We start from the raw sequence: 14,245 nt of genomic DNA, 5'->3' as shown, positions 1-14,245 counted from the left end.
TAAGAAGTAGAAAGATTATTATTGTGGGGTGGTGGTGGGTAACTGGTATTGGTGGTGGTGGTGGTGGTGATGATTATAATACCACTTTTAATGATTGTGTCAGGATGTTGGTGGCTGTGCAACCATCATTGTGCGAACACACACTGGTGTGCTCGTTGCCTGAGGTTCTTGAGAAATGTTTTAATGTACAATTAAAGATTGGTAAAACCAACATGCCTGTTTTGACTCTCTTTTAGAAACACTGATTAACATACCAGTACATTAACACGTAGTACTAATGGATTTGTTGGGGCTCAGTCCTTTGACAAAATGCAAGGGAAATGCTTTCTCAGACCATGTTAAACAGAACTCATTACTAGAGAGCAGCTAGAATCTATCATAATTGTACAGAGTGAGATGAGGCAGTGCTTGCTGGTGTACATTCTGTGTCAAGGTGCATATTTCAGCGGAGTTGTGCCAAATCCCATCCCTGTGAAAGTCTCTGGCTTGTCAGAGGCTATGTACTCCCTTTGTTCCTCCCCTTCTCATGCTGAGGCATTTCTCAACTAGATTAATAAAAAGCTGAGTGTAACCCTGTGATGGATCACACTGTCTGAACACAAGACGACCTCACTGCAGGGCCTTATTGTGCTGTATGCAGGGCTGATCCCTCACTCACTGTCTCTCTGTCTGCTGTCTGTGAGGATGCCTGGAGATTGGAGAATGCCTTCTAAAAAATGCCAGCCCACTCCTTTTATACAATGGTTTCTTTTTTTTTTTTTTTTTAAGTGAACATCGGAAGCAAGAAGCAGCGGTTTGCCAGCTATTTGATGTCGGTGCTGTTGTTGGAGGAAAGGTTATGCTTGTAGTGTGACATTACCTCATGCTCCATTGTACATGCTAATTCAGGGCTGATTGAGTCCAGTTGCATCATTATTACAGAGGAGCTGTGGACCTGGCAACAGAGCAGCGCAGCTAACAACCGTCAGTCAGCCACCCCAGGACCAGATCTCAGTACTTCTCTACAGTATTTAGTTCTCCTCACTTACACTCCTGTAAAGGAGCTAACTTCAACTCAGGAGAATTTGTCCGTTCAAATAAAAGGAATTTTTTGTTGTTGCCATGGGGAGATCTTTATGAAGCCCTCACCATTTAATACAGGTACATGTGGTTCAGCTGTGGGTGTAGTGTGAGCTGTTGGCTTCACTGTCCTAAACAGTGAGCTGATGGTTAGTAGGGCTGTTCTCTCACAGGTACCATAACTGTAGTGCCTGAATGAGCTGGAGAGCGAGCGTTCACTCTATCAATTCAAATGATGCCGTAGACACTATGAGTAGACCACATACAGTGTGTTTGTGGCTAGAGTTTAGATCAGACAGTAAATGAGTACAGAGTGACCTTGAGAAAGATGACGAGCGGGAACGCTTGTCACAATGATATTTTGTTGAGTGATATCTGCACGCTCATGGTTTGAACAAAGGCGCATTCAGATCAGAATCGTTTTTTTGTAAATGTAGCGCCTGAAGGGCATATTCAAGTCTTATACAGCGGTAATGGTTGTTTGAGATGTTTTGCGTGGGAGTGATTCTGCCTTAGAGGTGACCACAGAGGACTTATAGTAACAACAACCGAAAATACGGGAACGTAGCAGGTGATTTGTCAATTCAAATATGTATTTATAAAAACCAACACAAACCCTTTTTTCTCAACACAAATGATGTGCTTCAGAAATATGAAAATAACAAAAAAAATCCACATAATATAAATTAAATGTAGCATTTTCACAAACACACACCACAAGCACTAATATTGCGTAATATTCCACTATTCATACATTTTTCGGGCTCCATTTAAGCGGCAGCGCTCTTTTTCGGCCACAATGTCTATCGTCCATACAGAATGGAATGACTAACATAGGAAAGAGAATCATTTGTTACAGTTTCTCAAAGGTGATTTCTTTCTATCACTGTTAGATATGTGGCAGTGTCACAGTGTATTGAGAATTAATCACACACAGATTAAGCGTATGTTAATAGCATCTCTGATAGCCGTGTTGTGCATTTCTACATTAGCATCGTATTTGGGAGTTGGCATATTGTGTAATATTGTGGAACTCATATTCCTTATAATCTTTTTGATTTGTCCATTCATTTGAATAAATAATTTATGACACAGTACTGATATTCTGTTCAGCTAGCAAGGTAATGAACAGAATCACTGAATTCTTGATTGAATCAAACTGCCCTGTGGCAGAAGTAGCAGCTAAGACATTTCCTCATCGTTTCATCAGCTCCTGAACTTCACAGTGTGTCAGTGCTAAACACACACACAAACACACACACACTCTCTTTCAAACGTATGTTCAAAAGTGTGTATGTACATTCAGATGGAACAGAGTAAATAGGCATTTTAACGTCATAGATTTAACCAATCAGCATTCAGGATTAGAACCACCCGTTGTATAAATGTACATAACACATATACAGTTACAGCCAAATTTATTGGCACCCTTGCACTTTTCTTAAATAATTCCCTATTTCTTCAAAATAAAAACGTTTGGCCACCACACCTTGTTATTGGATTTAACATTGCAAAACCAATTTCATTTTTGTTAACTTCATTTTATGATTTGAATTTAGAAAATTGACAAAATGATTGGTACCCCGGAGCTAGTACTTGGTTGCACAGCCATTGGCCAAAATAAGAAATACTTCTTGTTGTCATCAATGAGCTTGCTGCACCTTTGTACTAACAATTTGCACCATTTTCCAGCAGCAAAATGCTGTAGTTCTTCAATATTTAAGGGGTTCCCTCCTTAAACTGCTGTTTTCAGATCTCACCATAGATTTTGGATGTGGTTCAGGTCTGGTCTTTTCGCAGGCCACTCCAGAACAGTCCGGCATCTCTTCTTTACCCTTCCTGAGTGCTTTTTGATGTGTATTTGAGGTCGTTGTCCTGCTGGAAGACCCACACACTTCAATGGAGACCCAGTTGTTGAACAAACCACCTGATAATCTGCTGATTTCATGATGCCTTGCACACGTTCAAGGCCCCCAGTCCCAAAGGCAGAGAATCAACCCCACAGCATTAACAAACCTCTCCCATCTTTGATTGTAGGGAGGGTGTTATTTTCATTGAATGCTTCATTTGATCATCAGTAAACACAACGCTGATCTGAAATGCCAAAGAGCCCCGATTTAGTTTCATTGGTCCACAGAATATTTTCTCCAGGATGTAGACTTCTTTATGTGGGTTTTTGAGAAGTTCAAATCAGGCTTCCCACTGGGCAAAAACTGGTTGAATCAACTTTGTTTCCACGTCATTTCAACTCCCCCCAAAAATAGACGTGATGATTATGAATCAACGTGGAAAACTGACTGGATGTGCAAAAAGTCATCAACATAAGGCCATTTCGTCTTTTTCTCACCCAACTTTTAACCTAAATCCAATGAAATGGTGACATTTTTGGTTGATATCACTTTGAATTCACATTGGTTGACAACAACCAAATGTCAATCAAAACTAGACATTGAACAGACGTCTGTGCCGTGTGGGTTTCTTTTGACTCCTTCAGCAGTGAGGTCTTATGTTCACCAACGACCAAATTAACTGTTCTAAGAAAATAACAACCTTCCTACAACCAATTATGGGGGAAGTTTTAGAATGCTGTGGGGTTGCTTTGCTGCCTTGAATCTGTGCGCAAGACATCATGAAATCAGCAGATTATCAAGGTGTTTGAGTGCAATGTTCAACCCAGTGTCCAAAAACGGTGTAAAAAGCACCCTGGAATGGTTCAAGAAGAAACACTGGACTGTTCTGGAGTGGCCAGTGATGAGTCCAGATCTGAATCACGTCCAAAACCTATGGTGAGAGCTGAAAACAGAAGAATTAGATCAGGTTGGTGCTGAAGAGTGGGCCATATTGCCAGTAAAAAGGTGCAGCAAGATCATTGATAGTGTTAGGTTCTAAGTTCTGGTACAAATCCAGTCGGACACCAAAGGCTCTGGAGTGATGAATCACGCTTCACCATCTGGCAGTCCGACGGATGAATCTGGGTTTGGCGGATGCCAGGAGAACGCTACCCATAGGGTGGCGCACAATTGGCCCAGCATCGTCCGGATTTGGCCAGGGTAGGTCGTCATTGTAAATAAGAAATTGTTCTTAACGGACTTGCCTAGTTAAATAAAACTTTAAATGAAAACATTTAATAAAAATAATTAAAAAGAACCTGCCTGAATGCATAGTGCCAACTCTAAAGTTTGGTGGAGGAGAAATAATGGTTGTTTTTCATGGTTCGTGCTAGGCCCCTTAGTTCCAGTGAAGGGAAATCTTAATGCTACAGCATACAATGAAATTCTAGACGGCCAACTCCATATTAAATGCCCATGATTTTGGAATGAGATGTTCGACGAGCAGGTGTCCAGATACACTACATGACTAAAAGTATGTCTAGTATAAACAATCAGTCTCTGTTGCTGGGCAAGACCTGAGTCTGTTCCTCCTCTTGATGTTCCTCTGAGTCCAGAATTTTTGTTGTCCAGGGAGGTGAGATAAGACTACTGTTGGACTATTGTTGGGATGGGCCCCTCTATCCCCCCTCCCAGAGGGTTCTTCTCTCTTCAACTGTTGTGCTCACCTCGATGTTGAACTCTACATCTCTCTCTGTCCTAGTTCCACAGAAACTAGCCTGACCTTACCAGGAACTGAGACTTGACTGTGGCTCTACCTACTTCCTTAGAAATATTAATATACAGCAATAACATATCTGGACATAGAGAGACTTTCTGTACTTCCCCTTGCCACTGTAATAACACTCTCCAGCTCCAACATGCTAACCAATAACAAGGTATTACTACAACTAAGTGGATTATGCATTTAAAACAGTTCAAGTCAGATCATGTCCAACAATGACTACAATAAGTATTTGTGGCAGTTATCATGGCCGAAGGCTGTGCAACCAAGTACTAGCTCTGGGGTGCTATTCATTTTGTCAATGCCATTTTTATTTAATTTATCAATTAAAATTGTAAACTTAAGTTCTGCAATGTTGAAAATCAAATAACACCTTTAAAAAATATCTATTTAACTTCCTTTAGAAGAAATAGGGAATTATTTACGAAAAGTGCAAGGGTGCCAATAAATTTGGCTGCAACTAAACCTATAATAATGATTTTTTTTATTATTAATAATATATATATCAATCTATATCCAGTGTCGGAGACTTTAGAGAATGAGCTCAGCCTCATTTTGATCTGTTCTGGGCTCCTGGTTAAATCACTATTCTGCGGTGTATCTGTCTGTACAGGTCTGAATACTTTGGCAGCCAGGAAGATGTAGGCCTACCTGCTGTTGACTCAGTGTTTGCCCTCTGGCTCTCTCAAGGGCAGCACAACCTAAACGTTACTCCTTTGTTTAGAGAAATCCCCTCTCCATCTCGTTTCAATGTACTGTATATAATACACAATCTAGCCTGGGAGCTTCAGAGGTCTCCATTGTGAGCTACCTGGGGTTGATGCTGGCTGCAGGCTGCCCTCTGGTGTTGGCCTGGGTAATATCAGCGTCTCCTCTGAACTCCGGAGACATTTGAACCTCACATTAGGAGGTATGCAGCATGTGTCTGCAACGTGGTACCTGTATGAACACGGCTGTTTGTGTGTGTGTGTGTGTTAATACCTTGAATTTCTCAGATGTTATTCAGCGCCCTGTTGCGCCTGTGATCAAGCGGAATCTTATTCCTCGACTCAGAAAACCCCTGAGTGAAGAGAAAGCTTTGTTGTCGTTTCATGCCTAGCTACAGCCCAATGGCCGTAGTGTTTAGAGCCACTTCTTGTTAAGCGTACATTATAATCACTTGCCTTTTGCTGAGGTAAGGTGAAGTCAGATCATCTCCCATCAAACTAATCTAAATCACACTCCAGATAACTGAACCCCCCCCCATCTACTGTTACTGTATTCCTACTGTTTCAGCAAACTAACTATTGAGTTGCATGTCTATAGATCTGGAAAGCAAGCCTCAACCTGACTTTTTCAGCACTCCTCTGCAGCTTCCCAGAGATCACTCGGCACGCATGAATAGACAGTCACAGTCAAAGGGGGAGTTGTTTACTTTTTATCATTAACAGGTAGACCAGCTGTTTACAGTACATGTGATATTCATCTGATCCCATCCCCAGACAATACCTAATAAATCCCTCTCAACACAATCCCATTCCCAAGCCACACTTTAGTATCTAACACTACCCCATCCAGGCTTATTGTCCAGTACACTGACTTGGTGCCCGTGTTACATTGACTGGGAGAGCCCTGTGTTGTCTGTGGCTTCTTTGGGTACAAACAATAAAAGCTTCAAACTCCACTCCAGCATTGTCTCTATGTGCCTGATCAGTAGGATGTTCACACTGAGATTTAGAGGTAACACACAGACAATGAGCAGACACACAAACCCTGTCATTACGTTTACCCCCAGGCAGGGAAAGCCCCACTGCCTCATCCCACACCGGCTCCTGTAGGTAGAGTCTGTGTGTTCCTCCACAGTAGTGCTGAGAGGCCTGTCTCCTAGTCCTTTTGTCTCTCTGTGTTCCTCTAGTATGTCTGCTGACAAACACTCCAACGATAAGAGGACAGAGTATCTATGGTGAGCCAGTGATAGCTGTATGTTGTTCCCGGAACATGGGCTGTGAAGGGAGCATCTGGACCGTGTTGTCTCTGGGTCAACAGACGGTGTGTCTGACACCGCTGACGTCGCAGGGTTTACAGCCACGCAAGGTGCAGCGAATGTTTGTGCGGGCAGTTGAATGTCAGTGTCATGTACCTCCTTGTTTGTCGTTGAGTGTGGGTCCGTCTCTGTGTGGGCCAGGTGTCGTCTGAGCAGGCCCCAGCCCACCGTCAGCACCAGCAGGAGGGCCAAGGTCACGGTGGCCAGGGCCCAGCAGGGCTCACCCAGAGCAGACAGGACATTGTTGGGGAGGCTGGGAAGGCACATAGTGAGGGAGCTGGTCCTCTCCATGCAGACCTTCACCCAAAGTCTCCAGCTCTGACCCCCACAGACACCACAGAGAACCCACACCAGCAGACAGCAGAGGAAGTAAATGATGTGGGGCAGGCACTTTTCCTGGTCCTCTCTCCCTCCTCTCTGGCTGTCTGTGTCCCTACTCTGCCCATCCTCTACCTCCACTGTCACACCATGGTGATGTGCAGGAGCTTTAGAGCCTGGAGTTTTACTACGTCCGCCTGTGTCTCCGTCCACTGCTCTACCTCTGCCACCATGGACCTGGGGCCACTGCAACTTCATGGCAGTCTCCACGGCAACAAGAGGAGTGGTCATCAGCAGCACCGCCCAGTAGGTGTGGCTGAGGAAGAGCAGGAAGCGCAGGGCAATGACATCAGAGGACGTGGAAAACGGAGGTAGCCAGGGGTCTGCAAACCAGAGGACAACCAGGATAGCTGAGGGACAACAAAGACCAATCAATCAAATAGGGAAATGTGGGGGGATGGGACTATAGCAGCATGAGGATTGGGACACTGAAGTAGGCCATAGGAGTATAAAGAACTTCCATTTAAAATGTAAGATCACTAATGTTCAAATTCAGTGATTAACACAATGTTTAGCACATTGATATAGTCTGCCTTTCTGTAATACATCATTTCCAGTGTTTACGACACTGAAGGTGCAGGTTGATGGTCACTAGACTTGATACTGAATCATATGGCTTATTCTCACATCTGTTGATAGCGGTTGAGGCCAGACTGGATGACCAAGGACCCACTGATTATTCACTGTATTGCTGACATCCTGTGAACACTGTATGATTCTATAGGAGCTGACAAAGTCACTGCCTTTTTAATGGACATCCTTTTGTTTTGACAGCCTGTCTCTGGGGGCATTTTCTCTTCTTCTGTGCTGGGTTTACAGGGTGCTTCTGTGCTGGGTTTACAGGGTGCTTCTGTGCCCTGTTGGAACTTGTAATAAACCATATTGGGGTCGTTCCACAAATAGAGTACATTTTGGGTAGTGTTCATTTCACCTAATTGTAACACATTTTCAAATTCATAAAAAAACAAACATGTTTTCCCCTTCTCAAATAGTTAAATAAATAAATAAATGACTATAGCAAGTGCCAATAAAGTCTATTAAAGTAACAGGATTGACGGTAACAGGGTTGACGATTTCATCTTAAAATCAGCCATAAATCCCCTTGTGACTGGGGGAATGGAAGCTTGTTGTGTGCAACATGGAGAGTAATTGAATGCAAGCTTCACAAAAAATAAACTGTTGAACTGTTAAAACATTTCTCGCCTCTCTGTGGGTAACAGGGTTAATGTGTTATGCTCGACCCACTCAGTTGTCCACCACAAAACACCAGAAAATGGCTGAAAAGAGTAGAACCTGCTCACCTGCTTTTACACTCTGATTTGACTATTAGATGTTCAATGTTTCTGTTAACATTTTTAAAAAGGAATATTTTCATCATATTAAAACGAGAGTTCAGTTCACATAACAGTGTTGACCTTAAAATGAGGGACAGGTTTTTTATATTACCTTAAAATGAGGGACAGACGTAAATGAATCACTCATCACATTAATAAATAATAATATTCAGAAGTGACTGTCAAAGCAAGAACATGACTAGGGCTTAACAATGATGGTAAAAACTTGGAGAAATAGTAGGCTTAAGTGGGTTAAAATCTTCCTAGAATTTGGAGAAACCTGACGAGGGACATTTCAAAATGCAGATTTTTGGTCTTTATTCATGTAAAGTATTTGATTTATTGTATACCAGGCTTTTAAAATTCAAAAGGTGCGCAAAATGTACTCTATTCATGGACTTTAGCAACTGCTCCCCTTTCTGTTTTCCAGCCAATTCTTATTACAAGGACAAACAGGTATGTGTAGCTCTGATGTACACATCAGAGATAGGGTTAGAGCTGGACACGTACTTGTGACTACGAGGTCTGTGAAGAGCAGCAGGCAGTTGCAGCAGAAGCTGACCGCACTGAGAGAAGCAGTGACCATGGGCAGGAAGGGAAGACTGCAGGCCAGTTTACACACACACACCACAGCTGCTCCCTCCAACACACCATCCATGGCTAAAACAAAACAACACAGACAAGAGGTATATATTATAAACCATTTTCGGATTATCACTGGATTTTTTACTCTCTAGGGTGCCTTACAAAACAGAGTTTCAAGGGCAATATTCACTGTTTGAGACAGCTTACTGTACGTTTAAAACATTATATCTAAACTCAATGTATTAGACCCCTAGAATGACTTAAAGGCCCAATGCAGCCATTTTTATCTCAATATCATATATTTTATGGATAACAATTTAGTACCTTACTGTAATAGTTTTCCATTAAAATTGTCAAAATTTACAGAAATAGCTTTTTCTCAAACAAGAATTTTGCTTGGAGTGTCTAAGTGCAGAGAGGTTTGGAACTATTAAAACGTATACCACCGGGTAACATCCGGCATGCCAAAACTCCACAGACGCACAACGTGCTGATTAGAATGTATTTTCAACCAGCAACTTTCAGGAAATAACACTGATCAAATGTTCACTTTTACAGTGTTAGGGCTATATTCAATCTGGATTGCTGAAGTGTTACAGATAGATTACGTCTGTCCCTTTAAATGTCTAGCGTGCTATTGGGCTGACATCTGCAGCGTTTACCGACATGAATGCAATCTCAGCTAAGGTGGGAACATTGCCTTGTAATTTCAATCACTCTTTAAAGCTCTATTTCTGCGATACGGATTGAATAGAGCCCTTAGTTTTATCAGCTGTTGTACAATATGATACAAATAACAGGGGGGGGGAATGTGATTGCAGTGGGCCTTTAAACTAACTCAAGACCCATCATGTGAAATACTGTAGCAAATATATGCAAGCAATAATTTTCAAAATAATTTTATGCTGCTATCCAAATGATGTCGATCTGCTGCAACGGACCAATATTTCTTTGTGTAAATTAGCATTAATCCATGGCCTTCTCAGCCACCCATGAATGTTTTTGGTCACTGAAATGTCAATAGACAGCAATGAAATCAGTGTATGATTTTTTTAGGTCGTTTTTTGACCTTTCAACTTTTGAGATCAATAAGAAACTTATCATATTATCTTTTTATTTAGATCATCTGTAATAAGGGTACGGTTAGGGTACAGTATTGTTATCGGGGGGGGGGGGGGGTACAAAAATATACAAATACACCTTCAGAGGTACACATAATCTCACATGGTATTCTTCGGTACCTTTTAGGGTACATGTGCTGATAATTTTGTATGATGGTACATTTGTGTACCCAATATTCTGAATCTAAAAAAGGTACAATCACACACTCAAAAACCATGCCCATCATTATATTTCCCAGCATGCTCTTTTGCAGGTAGATTTGTACAAATATTTGCATGCACATTGATTGATTTCATTGTGTCTAGCAGAAGATCAATAATATGCATTTACTGAGATGGTTGTTCCTGTTTAGGTAGTCCAATTTAGACATTTTCCCCAACTTGGCAGTCATTCTAAATGCAGGTTGCCAGCAGACCAGGAGTTTCAGACCACTGTGTTGGGGTAAAACTGTCGAAGTATGATATACGGTGTGTAATGTATTGTGACTCATGAGTTTAATTTCAATGATAAAATATTCACTTAGGCACTCACTTGATGAAGGCTACAGGACTGAAAGCCATTGAATGCAACAACCATGTCTTTGTCACTTGCAAACACAGTCATGGGAGGTACTGGTAACTATACAATTAACTTAAAAGGCACACTGGGATATATGATAATAAGGTTTTACACCCTATAGTGTTAAAACAACACCCAAAAACCCTTTTAGATTAACATTTTTGCCACTTAAAAAGGAACTTTGTCACTGTGGTGGTAACCTAAAAAGGCACATTTGTACCTTCACCAAAGGTATGTTCTTGTACCTGTACCATCTTGTCGCTAAGGTACACTACTGGCTCTTTTAAAGTTACGAACTATAACTAAAAAGATACAAAGGCTCTTCACAGCTCTTAGTCTGTTGTCAGTCTTTTCAACCGACATATTTGACATACATAATTACATTGTGCATGTTTATTCATGTCCCCACCTGGGATTTGAACACGCAACATCTTGGTGCACAGCATTCTAGCTAGCTACTTCCCTTGCCGTAATGTTAACATAACGGCGGAAAAGCAGTGATTAGAACACTGTATTATATAACTATGTTCTATCCCCTCTGGAATCCTGAAGTGATTCAACTGTCGTCACACTAGTGTCAACATCACAACATCACTTGAGCGATGTAATTACTTTTTACCCTTCCGAGACGTGTGTGTGTTGTCAGTATCACATCATCACTGGACAGCTATAATGACTTTGCACTCTTCAGAGATGGTTCTATCAATCTCACTGTCCGGTTGTTGACGGTACAACAGCACTGTGGTTCACAAACTGAGGGGCGCAGTGGTTCGGCAGGGGGTGCACAGGGGAAACACGTTCATTTCAAATACCGTTTTAGAAAACAATGGCAACACTACCATGTTGATCTGAGCCTTGCTGTTGGAAAACCACAATAGTGTCTGACTTTCAGCTGTCGCAGATGCACCTCCCCCGACTTCACTCCTCGACTTTCAACTACAGTCGGTTGCATTAATTAGCCTTACCACTTAAAACGCTCCCAATATCTGCGGTGCTGCTCGAGGCAACATCATCTCATTGAGTCTACCTTTAAATTATGAAGTCAAATATAATGAGACCCGGCAGATTCAGAAGCTTGAATTTTTTATTTTAGTCAAAGGTAATAGTTTCAGAATAATTGTATTTTTTCAAACAGGTTTGTTAATTATTTTATTTCAGTTTATTAAATATTTTTTCATAATTTGTTTTCGTTTTCATGTAAGTTCCCATTTAAAATAATAGGCTTGGAGGGACAATAATGGAATAGTCTCCTAACCCACATAAAATTGGATACATGAATGTATATGCAATGTTCCCATGAAAAATGTCTAGAACATTAATAGCTTATATTCTGAGAACATGACAACCACATTCTGTGTATTTTTGGTGGAACATTAATGGAATATTCAACTAACCTTCAGAAAACTGGACACAGGAATGTTTTTGAAACATGTCTAGAACATTGATATTTTAAATTCTGAGAAAATGGCAACCATGTTCTATGCATGTTTGGTGGGATGTTGATGGAATATTCTCCTAGACCTTAGAAAACTTAACACAGGAATGAGCTTGCAGCGTTCCCGTAAAACATGTCTAAAACATTATTATTGAATATTCTGAGAACATAGTAATCACGTTCTGGGTAAATTCTGTTTGACATTAGGGGGAATGGTATCTTAGAGATGTCATGGGAAGATTCCTATGAAAACGCTAGGTAATGACCTGAGACTGTAAGAGAACGTTCTCTAAAGTTGTGAGAACATTTGTTGTTAGCTGGGATCTCACACTCCATTGAATACAGGCAGTTGACGCCAACACCCCTCATCTAATATTCCAAAATGTTTTCAAATTATGAGATGTATCCACCAATCCAAAGAGAGGAATTGGCTGAAGCTTGACAGCCTGCCATCCCGCTCTGTGGACAACGAATTCCATTCTTAGGGCGGAGACACAAGCATCTCGTCATTATATACAGCAACTCTGGCTGCAGTGAACAGCACGACTTTCCTCTAAACAGTGCAGATGTGGAAGACGTCTGTAGATGACTTGGTAACTCCTGTTTGACTTGACATGAAACTAAACTAGTGTCTAATCCCGGTGCTGAGCTAGTGCGTAGCAGCTAATTATTAAATGTTTCTTGTTTTTGCTGTTCTCCGAATATCATTTTAGAGAGTTTTAAATGTTTACAAATGCAGTAAATAAGCTTTAGCTTTAGTTTTTTTTAAATCATTGGGGAGGGGGTGGTTGTAAATTTGCCATACTGTAGGTTTAGCTGAAATGACGCAGCTGTACAAATGTCATGAGAACTCTAACATAGGAACAGACACTCCTCCCCCATGTCTGATTTGTTTTGAGTTATGCCTCACTGCCAGTTTCTGTCTTTAAGCAAACGAACACTCTCAAGCCCATCTCCACCATATTAAATCCTAGCAACAATCGAACAGATTAGTCTAAACTACAGCCCACGGCAATGCATAGTGGTGGTCGGTCAATGATCCCAATTCAGTCAAGGAGTGAGTTTGCATGAAAATCGTTGTGAAGTTTGAATTAGTACCTTACCTGTGCACACAGGCGCCTCTAGCAGCACGTCGGTGTGAGTCTAACAGCTTCCTTTCTATCCACCTCCCCACGCCCCTCCCCCTGTGGGACATGTTCAGTCCAGGGGGGCAGGGTTCCGGTCTGTGCTCAGAGGGCACTTTCGGTACTGCATTTTAGTTGAAGCCAAGTCCAAAAGGACAATTCCCATATACTGCCCCATAGAGAAGTCCAATTTTAAAATTCCTAAAGACACTTTTATTATCACCTTTGTACCAAAAATATCCATTGAATTTTCCCAGTTATTTTCATTGAGGACGATTTTTTTCTCCATCACTCACAGCCGAAGATATTAACATTTAATATTCACCCAATGTCTGCCATCCTTTTGGATGTAGACGTGTCCTCCAGGACGTCTATATTGCGAGGTGTTACAGAAGATCATCAAGGACATCAGCAACCTGAGCCACGGCCTGTTTACCCCGCTACCATCTAGAATCTAGAAGGCAGAGACAGTGCAGGTGGTGGGACCGAGAAACTAAAAAACAGCTTCTATCTCCAGGCCATCAGACTGTTAAATAGTCACCACTAACCACTAGTCGGCCTCTGCCCAGTACTGTTAGAGACTGCTGCCCTATGTACATAATCATTGAACACTGGTCACTGGAATAATGTTTGCCTACTGTTTTACCCACTTCATATGTAAATACAATCGGGGCGGCAGGGTAGCCTAGTGGTTAGAGCGTTGGGCTAGTAACCGAAAGGTTGCAAGTTCAAATCCCCGAGCTGACAAGGTACAAATCTGTCGTTCTGCCCCTGAACAAGGCAGTTAACCCACTGTTCCTAGGCTGTCATTGAAAATAAGAGTTTGTTCTTAACTGACTTGCCTAGTTAAATAAAAAATGTTAAATGTAAGTCGCTCTGGATAAGAGCGTCTGCTAAATGACGTAAATGTAATGTACAATATTCTATTCAAGGTTAATACTGTATAACTACTGCTGTACACAACTGTTCTATTCATACTGTCTATACACACCATTATATACATATATATTTATAT

General features: G+C 41.4%; 1 protein-coding gene across 2 annotated transcripts; it reads right to left on the bottom strand.

Moving 5' to 3' along the window:
* Window positions 1-6,068: 6,068 nt before the first annotated feature.
* Window positions 6,069-13,752, bottom strand: LOC129814983 (uncharacterized). 2 transcript variants are annotated; one of them, XM_055868185.1, is made up of 3 exons: window positions 13,210-13,752; window positions 8,917-9,066; window positions 6,069-7,422 (listed from the first exon to the last, which is right to left on the bottom strand). In XM_055868185.1, exons 2-3 carry the CDS (start codon window positions 9,062-9,064, stop codon window positions 6,263-6,265), a joined length of 1,308 nt encoding a protein of 435 aa, XP_055724160.1. In that variant the 5' UTR covers window positions 9,065-9,066; window positions 13,210-13,752; the 3' UTR covers window positions 6,069-6,262. The 2 variants fall into 2 exon arrangements, with proteins under 2 accessions (XP_055724160.1, XP_055724161.1); XM_055868186.1 differs by having other exon boundaries at window positions 6,069-7,395.
* Between the last annotated feature and the right edge of the window lie 493 nt (window positions 13,753-14,245).

This window comes from Salvelinus fontinalis, chromosome 18, assembly GCF_029448725.1.
Source record: "Salvelinus fontinalis isolate EN_2023a chromosome 18, ASM2944872v1, whole genome shotgun sequence".
In the NCBI taxonomy this organism is placed as follows: domain Eukaryota; kingdom Metazoa; phylum Chordata; class Actinopteri; order Salmoniformes; family Salmonidae; genus Salvelinus; species Salvelinus fontinalis.
Note: the sequence above shows the minus strand (reverse complement) of the source record. Positions and strands in the feature narration are given on the sequence as shown.

Coding starts and splice junctions, on each gene's coding strand:
- LOC129814983 (XM_055868185.1), bottom strand. CDS start 9,064: ATGGATGGTGTGTTGGAGGGAGCAGCTGTGGTGTGTGTGTGTAAACTG. Junction 7,423..8,916: donor CACAGACCTCGTAGTCACAA/GTACGTGTCCAG, acceptor GTTGTCCCTCAG/CTATCCTGGTTGTCCTCTGG.